The following is a 12,014-nucleotide window of genomic DNA, read 5'->3' on the forward strand; positions in this document are numbered from 1 at the left end:
GCCCTGTTACACCGCCTCCATGGTAATTGGTTCAGGCACGGACCATTAACGGATGCTAAAAGCATTCACCGATGACATTTTCACACGGTATCAAAGTGAAGTTCCCTTTACAGGAGGGAGGCCTGGCCGGCGCCCACAGCTGCCCACTCATCACCTGGCCTCTGATCCAAGCCTCCAGATGAAAGGAGCCCAAAGGAACCAGCCTGGTAAATGCCACGCCCGGCCTGGGCTTAGAGCCGGACCAGAAAAAACAACAGCGAGCAGGGCACCATGGGGCCCCGGGCGGAGGAATGAGGCCTGGGATCCGGTGATAGCGCCGTATCAATGGCACATTTCCTCGGTGTGTCATTGCCCTCGGTGGAACCTCGGCCTTGGTCTCGGGAGCTACACGTGCGAGAGGTAAAGGGCCACTCACTGCTGCTACGCTCCACGGTTCAGCAGACAGGTCGATAAAGTGGAGAGAGAGAGAGAGAGAGAGAGAGAGAGAGAGAGAGAGAGAGAGGAGAGAGAGGGGGTCACATGATAACAGTTGGAGAATCTGAGAGTTCCTTGTACTATTTTTGCAAATTCTCTGTACATTGGACATTTCTCAAAATAAAAAGCCTGAGGGGTCTGGCCGGCGTGGCTCAGTGGTTGAGTGTTGACGTGTGAACCAGGAGGTCAGGGTTCGATTCCCGGTCAGGGCACATGCCCAGATTGCGGGCTCGATCCCCAGTGTGGGGTGTGCAGAAGGCAGCCGATCCATGATTCTCTCTCATCATTGATGTTTCTATCTTTATCTCCCTCTCCCTTCCTCTCTGAAATCAATAAAAAAATACATATTTTTTAAAGTCTGAGGGAACGTACACCCAGAATAAAATATCAGAAGTAGGAGCGTCTTAAAGACCCCATGCCCTCTCTTGGAGGAGGAGGCTGAGAACAGAGGCCACGGCCTGTGGTCACACAGTGAATGGCAACTGAACCCACCCCACTTGGTCTGAGTCCCCAGAGCAGGAGGAAGCACCGCATCAATGTCACCCCGGTCTCTCCTGCACCCCACCCCACCCCACACCCCCCGAGGTCACCCTACTTTCCTACAGGTGAGCAGCCCCGTGGGGTCCGGGAAGAAATCTACCTCCTTCTCCAGCCAAGAGACACCTGCCTCCCAAGGTGCAGGCAGGTCACCCAGGAGGGAGACCCGAGAAGAGGGGAAGGAATGCTAACCGTGTCCCCTGGAAAGAACAAGTCCTGGGTCCCGGTGGGTCTCACCGGCGATGCCAGCAGGTCCAAACCCCTGGCAGAAACTGGGGAGTCGAGGCCCAGATCAGTAATTGAGCAAAATAAACACCCCCCGCCCAGTCCCTCACCAGCGCTGGGGCAGTTGGAAGAGGACAGGGCCTGGGGCCACGCGGGCTGGAGGGTGCGGCTGCAAGGGGTGTCCAGTGACACTGGAGTCGTGACTGTCCAGAGCTCATAAGCAACTGCCCTGACCACGTGGGGCCACAAGCAGACAAAATCCACCCCCCGTTTTGGCTTCATTTTCAGCCTTTGTCCACTTCTGCGCCAGGTGTGTGACCTCCTCAAGTTCATGTGTGACCGTGGTCAGGGTCACACAGCCAAGCAGGAGCCAGGGCAAGGCCAGGGTCAGGCCACAGGCCTGGCGGGCAGGTCAGGCTCAAGGGAGGCTTCCAGATAAAGCCAGGAGTGAAATCCCCTTTTGGGCTTTGCTCAGTGAAATGTGCCGGTGGTGTAAACGCAGGCAGGGTTTACTGCAGGGAGAGCAAAATGCCTCAATCATTTCTGTTGTGAACAACCTTAAATTTTCTGGACAGAAATAATCATGAGGAAATTCACACAGATAAACAAGGGAAGAAATAGACAGTTAATATGATCTTAAGAGGGGCTCTCTGGCCGCTGTGGCTCAGTTGGTTGAAGCATTATCCCTTACCCTGAAAGGTTGTGGGTTTGATCCTTGGTTGGGGTGTGAACAGGAGGTAACCCATTGATGTTTCTCTCTCCCTCCCTCTCCCTTCCTCTCTGAAATCAATAAGAACACATCTTGGGGTGAGGGTTGAAAAAAAAGAAAAGGAGAGGAAGTCATTGCATACATGACTTTAGGAGGAAAGCGACTTCCTTTTTGAGTCCACAAATACATATTCAAGGCAGGAAAATGGATTCCATTCTACGTCTGTGTTTGTGGGGTTGTTTGCTGGACCGGCACTTACGGCCTCAATCTAAACGGTGTTTGGGTTTTGTCTCTTTAATGCCAGTGAGGTGACGGGTCCTTCCAGGAAAAGCTCCATGTGGGTCTTCATGGCTGCGGAGGATGATTCATCGGGGAAGCCAGCTCAGTGAGTTCCAAGTGTCACCAGGAGAAGAACCGCCATCAATCCAGGTGCAGTAAGGCACGTGAGGAAACTGAGAAGCGACGGGGGGGATGAGAAGGGCGGGTGACCTGCTCCCAGGCCTCCCTGGAGAGGGCACCCGTGCGGGGCTGGCCTAGAAAGCACTGGCTCCGGGAGGTTCCTGGCCAGGTGCGCTGAAGCCAAGCTTTGCGATGTGATGACTTCCTTTGACATATTAAAATGTGATCATGAAAACGGAAACAACACCTAAGTGATCTGCTCTCTCATTTTATACCCTTGTGTTCTATGGGAGTTGAACCCTCTCCCTGCCCCGCCTCCAGGCTGTTCCAGTTCTTTCAAAGCCAGCAGTCACGCCCCACCTGCCTAAATCTTCCAGGGCCTCCTGCGTTCCCCCACACCCCAGCTCCCTCCATCCGGGGTCCCACACTGCCTCACTGTGACCTCCCATTTCACCACTGTGCTCCCAGCTCTGGCCTCGCTGACCCTATCTGTCCACCCCCTTTCCACCTCCAGGCTCTGCCCAGCTCCCTCTGCCCGGCCAGCATCACATTGCGGGACACATCACCCAGGAAGGCTGGCTGGTCAGAGTAGCAGGGACTTCTATCCGGGTCATTCCAGGAGGGTGAGGCCAGAGAGTGCTTGTGGGGCCAGCGTGGCCCCCACAGAGGAGGTGTCCACAGTCTGTTACATTCACCCCCTCGACCAGTGTTTATTGAGCAACTACTATATGCAGGGGAGGGACTTCAAGGCAGAGTCCTGCCCGCAGGGAGCCCTGGTCCACTGGGGTGGAAGCGCACAGGTGACATCAGCTCAGTACTAGGCACCGGGAACCGCAGGGCAGCCTCATGGTGGAGGAGGAGACCTTTTTAAAAAATATATATTTTATTGATTTTTTACAGAGAGGAAGAGGGATAGAGTTAGAAACATCCATGAGAGAGAAACATCGATCAGCTGCCTCCTTCACACCCCCCACTGGGGATGTGCCCGCAACCAAGGTACATGCCCTTGAACAGAATCGAACCTGGGACCCTTCAGTCCGCAGGCCAACGCTCTATCCACTGAGCCACACCGGTTATGGCAGGAGGGGACCTTTGATGTGATGCCCACACAGTAAGCAAGGGCAGCCGGGGACAGGCAGCTGGGGATCATGTCCCAGAGGGAGGAGGGGGAGCGAGTGTGGACAAAAGGGGCCACGCACTAACCTGACAGCTCAGGGAAGGCCTGCATGGTGTTCTTGCAAAACCTGAGACCTAGAGGAACCCCCAAGGATGGTCTGAAATTGAACTCTAACTGCAAACAGGTTAGAGTCGGTGGTCATGTCCTAGGCCAGTATCTCTCCCCCCCCCAACCCCCCCGCCCCGCCACCCAAAGATCAATTAGATCTTTACTGGGCCATTTGTCTTTTTGCATCTAATTCTGAGATAACGGATCTGCGGGATGTCTGCGGAAGCCGTAACTTCCCCTTTTGGTTCCGACCCCTCAGGGCACAACTCATGGCACCAGGACATTCCCTCGTTGCTATTGTTTTCAAGTTAATGGCCAGCCGTTCACTGTGCCAACTGCCCGGTGCCCATCGGTGCCCATGGATGGAAGAAGCCCGTGCCCATCACTTCCCTGTCATCCAATCCCAGAGGCGCCCGCTTTGCTTCCCCCGCCCCCTCTTCCATCGCCAGCGGATGTCAGTCACCCACTCCTTTGCGTTTTGAAAGTAATTTATAAGAACGAGGCCTGAAGCCCGTCCTCCGAGCATCATCTGCGCTCGGGGAGGCTGCCTCCCGCCCCCGCGGACGGTGCGGCTCAGATAAACGCACAGCAACTCCTGGTCCAATGGTTTGACGTCAACGGGAGTCAACGGAGCCGAAGGCCGGAGGGCCGAGCCGGCGCCGGGGCCGGGGGCGGGGCAGCGGGCGCTTCCGGTGTAATTTCAGATCCGCCGAGGGGGCCGCCATCTTCCTCCGGGGCCCGCGCCGGGCCAGCGACATCGCACACGCACCCACTCACACGCACACCCTCGGAGCGGGGAGCGGGGACCCCTCCGGCCGCGGCCCCCCCACCCCAGCCCCCCTCGGCGCACCCCCCACCTCGAGGACCCCGCGGCCCCTCCGCGCACCCCCCACCCCGAGGACCCCGCGGCCTCTCCGCGCACCCTCCACCCCGAGAACCCCGCGGCCTCTCCGCGCACCCCCTACCCCATCCCCTCTCCGCGAACCCCGCGGCCCCTCCGCGCACCCCCCACCCCGAGAACCCCGCGACCCCTCCGCGCACCCCCCACCCCGATCCCCCCTCCGCGCACCCGGCGGTGGAGGCGGTGCAGGCGCGCCGGCCCGACCAGCCCCCGCCGTGCACCCTCGGGCCGGCCCGCCCTCCTGGGTGACGCGGGGCGGGGCGGGGCGGGGCGGGCCTGGGCGCGGCGCTGGACTGACTGTGCGGCGGCGGCGGAGCGAGCGGCGGCGGCACCATGGGCGCCCAGCTGAGCACGGTAGGCGCGGGGCGCGGGGGCGGGGGGCGGGCGGGGGACCCGCAGGCGCGCGGCCTCGGGCGGGGGCGGCGCCCACTGCGACCAGCCCGGGGGCCGGGGGGGCCGGTGCCTGGTGCGGGTCCCACCTCGCCGCACCCACCCGCCCCGCCCGCCCGGCCTGGGCGTGCCCGCGGGCGCCCTGACCCACGCCCAGGCCTCTGCCCGGGACCAGCCCTGCTGCCCCGATGGGCGACCGTGGGCACCGCCCGCCGCCCTCATCCCCGCCGGGCGGAGGCTTTTATGCGCGAGCGAGAGCGAAGGTCTGTGACCTGGAAGGTTTGGCGCGACCGAGGGTGACAGCGCGTGACGTGTGACGGTGTGAGTGCGTGTGGCCGAGCAAGTGTGCACGTGTGCATGTGAGTGTGCACACGTGTGAGTGAATGCACGTGGGTCTGAGTGCAGATCTGTGACACGTGGTGGTTGTGAGTGTGAGTGCAGGTGTGTGAGTGAGGGTGTGAGGCTGAGTGAGATGAATGTGTGTAGCTGAGCGGCTGAGTGGAAGCGAGTGTGTGAGTGTGAGTGGGGGGTGTGAGTGTGAGTGGGGGGTGTGAGTGTATGAGTGAGGGTATGCATGTGTGGGGGGGTGTGAAGTATGCCTGTGAGTGTGTGGGGTGTGTGAGTTTGTGTGAGTGTGTGTGCATGTGTGTGTGAGAGTGTGTGGGGTGTGTGTGTGAGAGTGTGTGTGAGTGTGGGGGTGTGTGAGTGTGTGTGTGTGTGAGTGGGTGTGTGAGTGTGTGGGGGGTGTGAGTTTGAGTTTGTGTGAGTGTGTATGCATGTGTGAGTGTGTGTGTGAGTGTGTGGGGTGTGTGAGTTGATTGTGTGTATGTGAGTGTGTGTGAGTGTGTGGGGTGAGTGTGTGTGCGTGTGTGAGTGAGTGTGAAGAGTGTGTGTGAGTGAGTGTGAGTGTGTGTGTGATGTCGCTGGATGGAAGGGGCTTTATGCATCTTTAGCAACCACCCCCCTCCCTGAGCCGCCTCCGCCCGCCTCCTCCCTGCGGGGCGGTGCTGTTAGCCATGTAGCAGATGAAGAAATCGGACTCAGACGTGGCCAGCGCTTGTGACTGGGCCTGAATTTGTGGGGCTCCAAAGTCCAGGCGGTGCTGTCCCTTTGGGGTTGTCCCAGAGCTACCCTCCCTCCCCCGGGCCCACCTCCTCTCGGATTTCCCAAAAGCCCTGCACAGAGGGCAGCCCCCAGGCACCCTGCTGGCTTGGGGTTGGGGTGCCGGGGGGCGGGGTGCAGGGGGGGGAGTTGGGGGGGGAGGATAGGTCCAGCACCTCTGCCTCCATCTCCACCCGAGCTCTTGGATTGGAGGCACCTGCCTCCTCCCTCAGGCGGGGAGGCTCCTCCAGGACCGGCCAGAACTCGGGGGTGTTCAGACCAAGAAGCAGCCTTGCCAGGCACAGCTGTGGGCACCCCCCGCCTCAGTTTAACTCCTGACGATGTTCCCAGAAGTTGCCTTCCCGCCCCGCCCCCCACCCCGCGGGGTTCTCACCTTCTCCCAGCGTTGGTTGGTTGGTTGGTTGGTTGGGTTTGTCGCTGTGTCCCCAGCACGTGGCTGTTGCACACGTGGTTTGAACTGCCAGGGCCCCCTGGCAGCTCCCATGTGAGTGAGGGGCAGAGTCCTGTCTTGGGGTCAGGAGACCTGATCCACCAGGGGTTGGTGGGAATTGCCCCTTCCTCGCGGGCCCTGCTGGGGACCCCCCCCCCCCCCCCCGGCCCAGAATACCCACAGCAGACCTAGCTAGGCCGCCCGGTGAGGGGCCGCCCGCAGTCTGAGGGAGGCCAGCCCGGGCTGGGGCGCCAGGCAGCTTATCTGGGATGTGCAGGCTCCAGGCTCCGCGGGAGGCCTCCTCCCCTCTGGGGGGCCCAGCCGAGGGGTTGGCACTTGAGTCTACCAGCCACCTGCGGGGAGCTTGGGGACTGGCTCCCCTGCCCTCAGCCGCTGTAAAGGGCTCAGTGGGCCCAGCCCACGTGTCCCTGGCAGCCCCTGCCTCAGCTGTGACCCTGGGAAACCGGGTGGTCCCCCTGCAGAAGGCAGCTCTGCAGTCCACCTGCCCCTCCTCCTGGGTTCCCTCTCCTGCACTTGCTGGCTAGGAGCCCCCGCCCCCGAACTTCCTCCGCTCCCTCCCACTTCCTGCAAGGGGACCAGGAGGGAGGTGGCCGCTCAGATCCCAGGGGGACAGCTGGCAGTCGGGCAGCAGGCAGGTAAGCCTCAGCGCAGGGGCTGGCCCGTGGGGAGGGCCGGGCACATCCCTCCACCCACCCAGACCTGACCTGGGCAGAGTGGATGCCAGGGTCCCGGTGGGGAATGCCAGGAGTGAGCAGCTGGGCATGGTGCCCTGTGGCGGGGAGCAAGGCAACCAGCCCCTCAGCTACAGTGGGTGAGACATCCTGGGACTCTGGCACCCCGTTTTCTTCACCACCACCCCCCGTGTTATCAGAGGTGAGGAAAGGCAGGTGGGGGGTTCCCTCATGGGGCAGAGCACAGACCACCGAGCAACAGGTCAAGGCCCTGGAGGCAGCTGTTTCTAGAACCCGGGGTTGCTGGGGTGGGTGGCATTGCGTGTGTGTGTGTGTGTGTGTGTGTCTATGTTTATGGGTACAAGCTGCACAGCTGAGGAGCTGGGGCGAGGCCTGGCTCCGCCATCTGCCTCCTGTTTACTCTGCCTGCTGCGTGCAGGGGTGGGAGGGGGCTCACAGCCTGTTTCACCCCCGAGTGTGGGAACCGCGTCCCACGTTCTGCAGACACAGCCCTCGCCCTCCACTGCGCCTTTTCTCTGCCGTGTCTGTCTCCCCCGCTGACCTGAGCTCAGGGCGGGGTCCCCTGGCCTGTGACCCCCAAGTCCTGCATAGGCCCTGCAGGTGTGCCCATTGGGGTTTGTGGCCTGAAGGACTGGCCGGCAGTGCGGGCCTGCCCACAGCGGCCTCCCCAGATAGGAATTCAGATTCCTCGTCTGAAATGGGGGGTTGTAGAGCCTCGCCTCCCAACTCTGCGGAGTCCCCTTTGTTGCGAGTGGGGACTGGAAGGCCACCGCCCCCCCGCCCTCACCCCTGCCTCCCCCGGCACTTATCAGCCGCCCAGTGCGCCTTCTTCCCGCAGCGGCTCCAGTGCAGCCTGACAGGTGAGGGCACAGCAGGAAGCCGGATCCCAGACCCCATCGCTGGTGCTCGGGGAGGGCCGTGGGCTGCACGATACACAGGATGGGCCGTGCATGCCCCACCCTCGCCGGGGAGGGATCTGGCTTCTTGCCCTTGTTCCTGAAACTTCCAGACACAAAGAGTCAGAGAGAGATGGGGGTGGGACTTGTCCCTTCACAAGTTTACCCACAAATATTGATCGAGTGTCCCTGGTCCGAGCGCTGGGGATGCACAGGTGAGCCACACCCCCTGCCCTCCTGGGGCTGGGCTCCGGGCTCCGCTGTTTGGTGTTGACTGTGACCAGGGTGGGGAGCTGGCCGGCTGTTTGCCCCCAGGGCTGGCGTCCAGGATCTCGAAGGGCTGTGCCAGGGCTGAGGCCGTGTTCTGGACTTGCCTTCAGGGCTGTTGACATATGAGTCTCTCTCTTGGCCCCACACTAACCACAGGCGAGCGTTTGTGGGCTTGGGGCTGGAGAGAGTCAGGGTGAGGGACAGAAAACCGGGAACCAAAGCCCAGACTCCTCCCTGGGCCTCCCGAGCCTCAGTTTCCCCATTTGTCCAATGAAGAACACAGTTGGTTATCTCCCACCGGCGAGGGTGAGTCACCGAGGAAATGCAAGGGAGGGTGCTTCTCAGGCTGAAGCCAGCTGCACCAGGGTCTTGTGTTGAACTTGGCTGTGCGCTTAAACAGCTGTGCTGGGGGGTTAACTCTGGGAGAGCCAACAGAGCTGCAGTGGCCTCTAAGGCCATTTCGGTTCATTTCCAGGCTCCCAACAATGGCAACTTCCTGCGAATGGAACTCCATCAACTTTCCCCTAAACAGCGTTCCCCAAGGATGTGGCTTTTCGGATTGACAAGGGAGGGGCTTCAGAGGAATCATCTGAATAGTCCTCACCCCCAGGGAGTTCAGGAGGGAGGCCAGGGCTGTGGAAGTCTGCTGAAGGCCTGATTAGCTAGGGAGTGCTAGTCAGGGAAGATTGGACATTTGAGCTGGGCTCTGAAGGGTGGATAGGAGTTTGCTGGTTGGCTGAGGGAAGAGGAGGGGAGTTCTGGGCAGAAGGGAGAATATGCAAAGGCCTAACCCAGCGGCTGGCAAACGCATTAGTCAGCAGAGCCAAACATCAACAGCACAACGAGTGACATTTCTTTTGAGAGCCACATTTTTTAAACAAGCTATATAGATAGGTACATTGTTTTTTTGTTTTTTGTTTTTTTAAAAATATATTTTATTGATTTTTTTTACAGAGAGGAAGGGAGAGGGATAGAGAGTTAGAAACATTGATCAGCTGCCTCCTGCACACCCCCCACTGGGGATGTGCCCGCAACCAAGGTACATGCCCCTGACCGGAATCGAACCCGGGACCCTTGAGTCCGCAGGCCGACGCTCTATCCACTGAGCCAAACCGGTCAGGGCAGTACATTGTTATGAACTTAATTAGGGGACTCCTAAGGCTTGGGAAGAGCCACACTCAAGGGGCCAAAGAGCTGCATGTGGCTTGCTAGCCGCAGTTTGCCGACCACTGGCCTAAGGCAAGAAGGGCTTGTGGCTGGTGGTGTGGTCATCAGTGGGGCCTTGAGTGTAGGCAGTGGGGAGCCATGGTGGGTGTTTGAGGAGGGGGTGGAGCGGCCTGTTGGTTTGGGCAGCTGGGGTGTCACCATGGAGAGGGGATATCGGATTGTGGGGGGTCAGTGGGGATCTGGGCTCTGTGACTGGGGCCCAGAGAGGGCACCTGCCCTGGGAGGCGGCTTGGGAAGAGCCATTCTTGGGGCTTGACAGGCCTGGGTTCGGATCCTGGCTCCACCCCTGACTTGTCGCGTGACCACGGGCAAGTCACTTAATCTCCGAGAAGCAGGGACAACAGTGCCACTTGTCGTGAGCGTGGGCCTCCGAGGTTGGCTTTGGTGTGACTCGGGGCTGGTTACTGGTCCTCTCTGGGCCTCAGTTTCCTGCCAGCACCTGAGGCTGAGGGCTGGAGGGAGGATTATCCCAGGGAACTCCGGTCCCGTACCTGAAGCAGTGACAGCCTCTCCCGCCTCATTTCCTCCCCAGCCGTGAAAGGGACCACCCTCATGCACTTGAGAAAGGTGGGGACTCTCTCCTGAAGTCCTGAGCTGGGCCTCGAACCCTGGTCTCTGGAAACGAGTCCAGGGCTGCCAGCCAGGCCTTCAGTGAGACCCGGGAGGGGTGAAATGCCCATGTTCCCAGAACGCGGTAGGTGCTAGTTAAATGGGCAGGCGGCCCAGGGCAGCGGGGGGTCTGGCCCGGCCCCTGCAGGCCTTCCCTTTAGACCCTTCGGTCACAGGCCAGGGGCCCCGTGGGGCAAGGCCTGCTGCCCCAGCCTGGAGGCCCTGCCTGGGAGCCACACCAAAGGGCTGTAACCCAGCGGCAGCCGGGCAGCTTGAAGCTGCTGCGCCGGTGTGGGAGGCAGGGCCAGGCCTGGTGTGGGAGCTGAGCCGCTGCCCTTCCTTCGCTTGGGTCTTCCAACTCCCAGGGTAGTGGCCCCGTGAGGGTGGCAGGAAAAGCTCCTCTGTGTGTACCCACAATTCTCAGGTTATAGACTGCCGGGAGCCGGTCCATCCTTGCTGTTTCAAGGGACCTGGCATATATGGCATATGGTTCTTAATATGTTTGCTCACCTTCTTGGCGCTGTGTTTTAACCAAAGTCACCTCTCCGAGAAAGGTTGAATCCCCAGGTAGGGATTTTCCCCTGAAGTTAGGGAGGGAATAAAACCCCTCAACTAAGTGCCAGGCGGGTAATTAATCCCTTTAACTATGAACAATCATGCTTAAACTACATAATCTTTTCTCCCTGGAATGGAGATAAGAAACGCCCTAACCTTTGTAATAGAGATTGATAGGATTGAATCAACTGGTATAAATACAATTGTAACAAGACAGAAACACTCAGAACTTAGAACAGAATTGAGAAGACAGAACCTACTCGGAGCCTAGAGACAGAGCCTAGCGGGAGAACATGGCAAGGGATCCTGGACTGAACCTGACTACAGAGATTGGCAGGAGAACCTGACTGGAACCTGGACACTGAACCTGACTGGAGAGCCTGGACAGAACCTGGCTGGAGAACCTAGCGAGGGAACATGGCTACAGAACCTCGCTGGAGATCCGAAGCAGAACCTCTCTGGAGATCCGGGCTAGAGATCCTGGCTAGGCTGCTGATCAACTGAACGCTGTCTCCGTGTCATTCCTTCTTCGCCGACTCCGTCCACGCCTTTGGGGACCCCTGGACCCGCTGGGGTTGGACCCCGGCAATAGACGGCTCCGTGACCTGTGCCACCCTCATCTCATCTCCCAGATCCCCTAGCAAACTCATTAGTCAGCAGAGCAAATATCAGCAGTACAACGATGGAAATTTCTTTTGAGAGCCAAATTTTGTAAACTTAAGCTATATAGGTAGGTACATTGTTATTAGCTTAATTAGGGTACTCCTAAGGCTTAGGAAGAGCCACACTCAAGGGGCCAAAGAGCCGCATGTGGCTCGCGAGCCGCAGTTTGCCGACCACGGCCCTAGGAGGTGGGCAGGGCAATGGCTCTCCTCTTCCTTCTGTAGAAGAGAACGCCGAGGCTCAGAGAGCCTCCCAGGCTGATAGAGAGGCGGGGTGGGGGGAGTTTCCAGGAAGTGGGGAGCAGTAGGGCTTGGCCTTGAGAGGTGAAGGTCATCTCACTGAGCCCTCAGTAGGGCAGGGGCCACTTCTAGGTCTGTCCTCTGCAGAATACAGTACCTCGCCCTGGCCGGTGTTGCTCAGTGGATAGAGCATCGGCCTGTGGACTGAAGGGTCCCAGGTTCGATTCCAGTCAAGGGCACATGCCCAGGTTGTGGGCTCTGTCCGCAGTAGGGGGTGTGCAGGAGGCAGCTGATCCATGATTCTCTCTCATCATCGATATTTCTCTCTCTCCCTGTTCCTTTCTCTCTGAAATCAGTAAAAATATATTTTAAAAAATAATATGGCACCTCAGGAGTCCCACAAAGGAAGCAAAGAGGCCCCCATGTAAGC

At 59.5% G+C, this 12,014-nt stretch overlaps 1 protein-coding gene across 2 annotated transcripts in view; it reads left to right on the plus strand.

Annotated features, from left to right (window-relative positions):
- Positions 1 to 4,658: 4,658 nt before the first annotated feature.
- The window catches only part of LOC132225828 (NADH-cytochrome b5 reductase 3), a 28,263-nt gene continuing 20,907 nt past the window's right edge, over positions 4,659 to 12,014 (plus strand). Inside the window, exon 1 of one of the 2 annotated variants that reach the window (XM_059680811.1) lies at positions 4,659 to 4,824. In XM_059680811.1, coding sequence (XP_059536794.1) covers positions 4,804 to 4,824 — 21 coding nt within the window. In that variant the 5' untranslated portion in view covers positions 4,659 to 4,803. Of the gene's footprint in view, positions 4,825 to 6,971; positions 7,069 to 12,014 lie in introns of those variants that run through there. The other variant, XM_059680812.1, reaches the window with a different exon arrangement.

Source organism: Myotis daubentonii, chromosome 2, assembly GCF_963259705.1.
Source record: "Myotis daubentonii chromosome 2, mMyoDau2.1, whole genome shotgun sequence".
Classification (NCBI taxonomy): Eukaryota; Metazoa; Chordata; class Mammalia; order Chiroptera; family Vespertilionidae; genus Myotis; species Myotis daubentonii.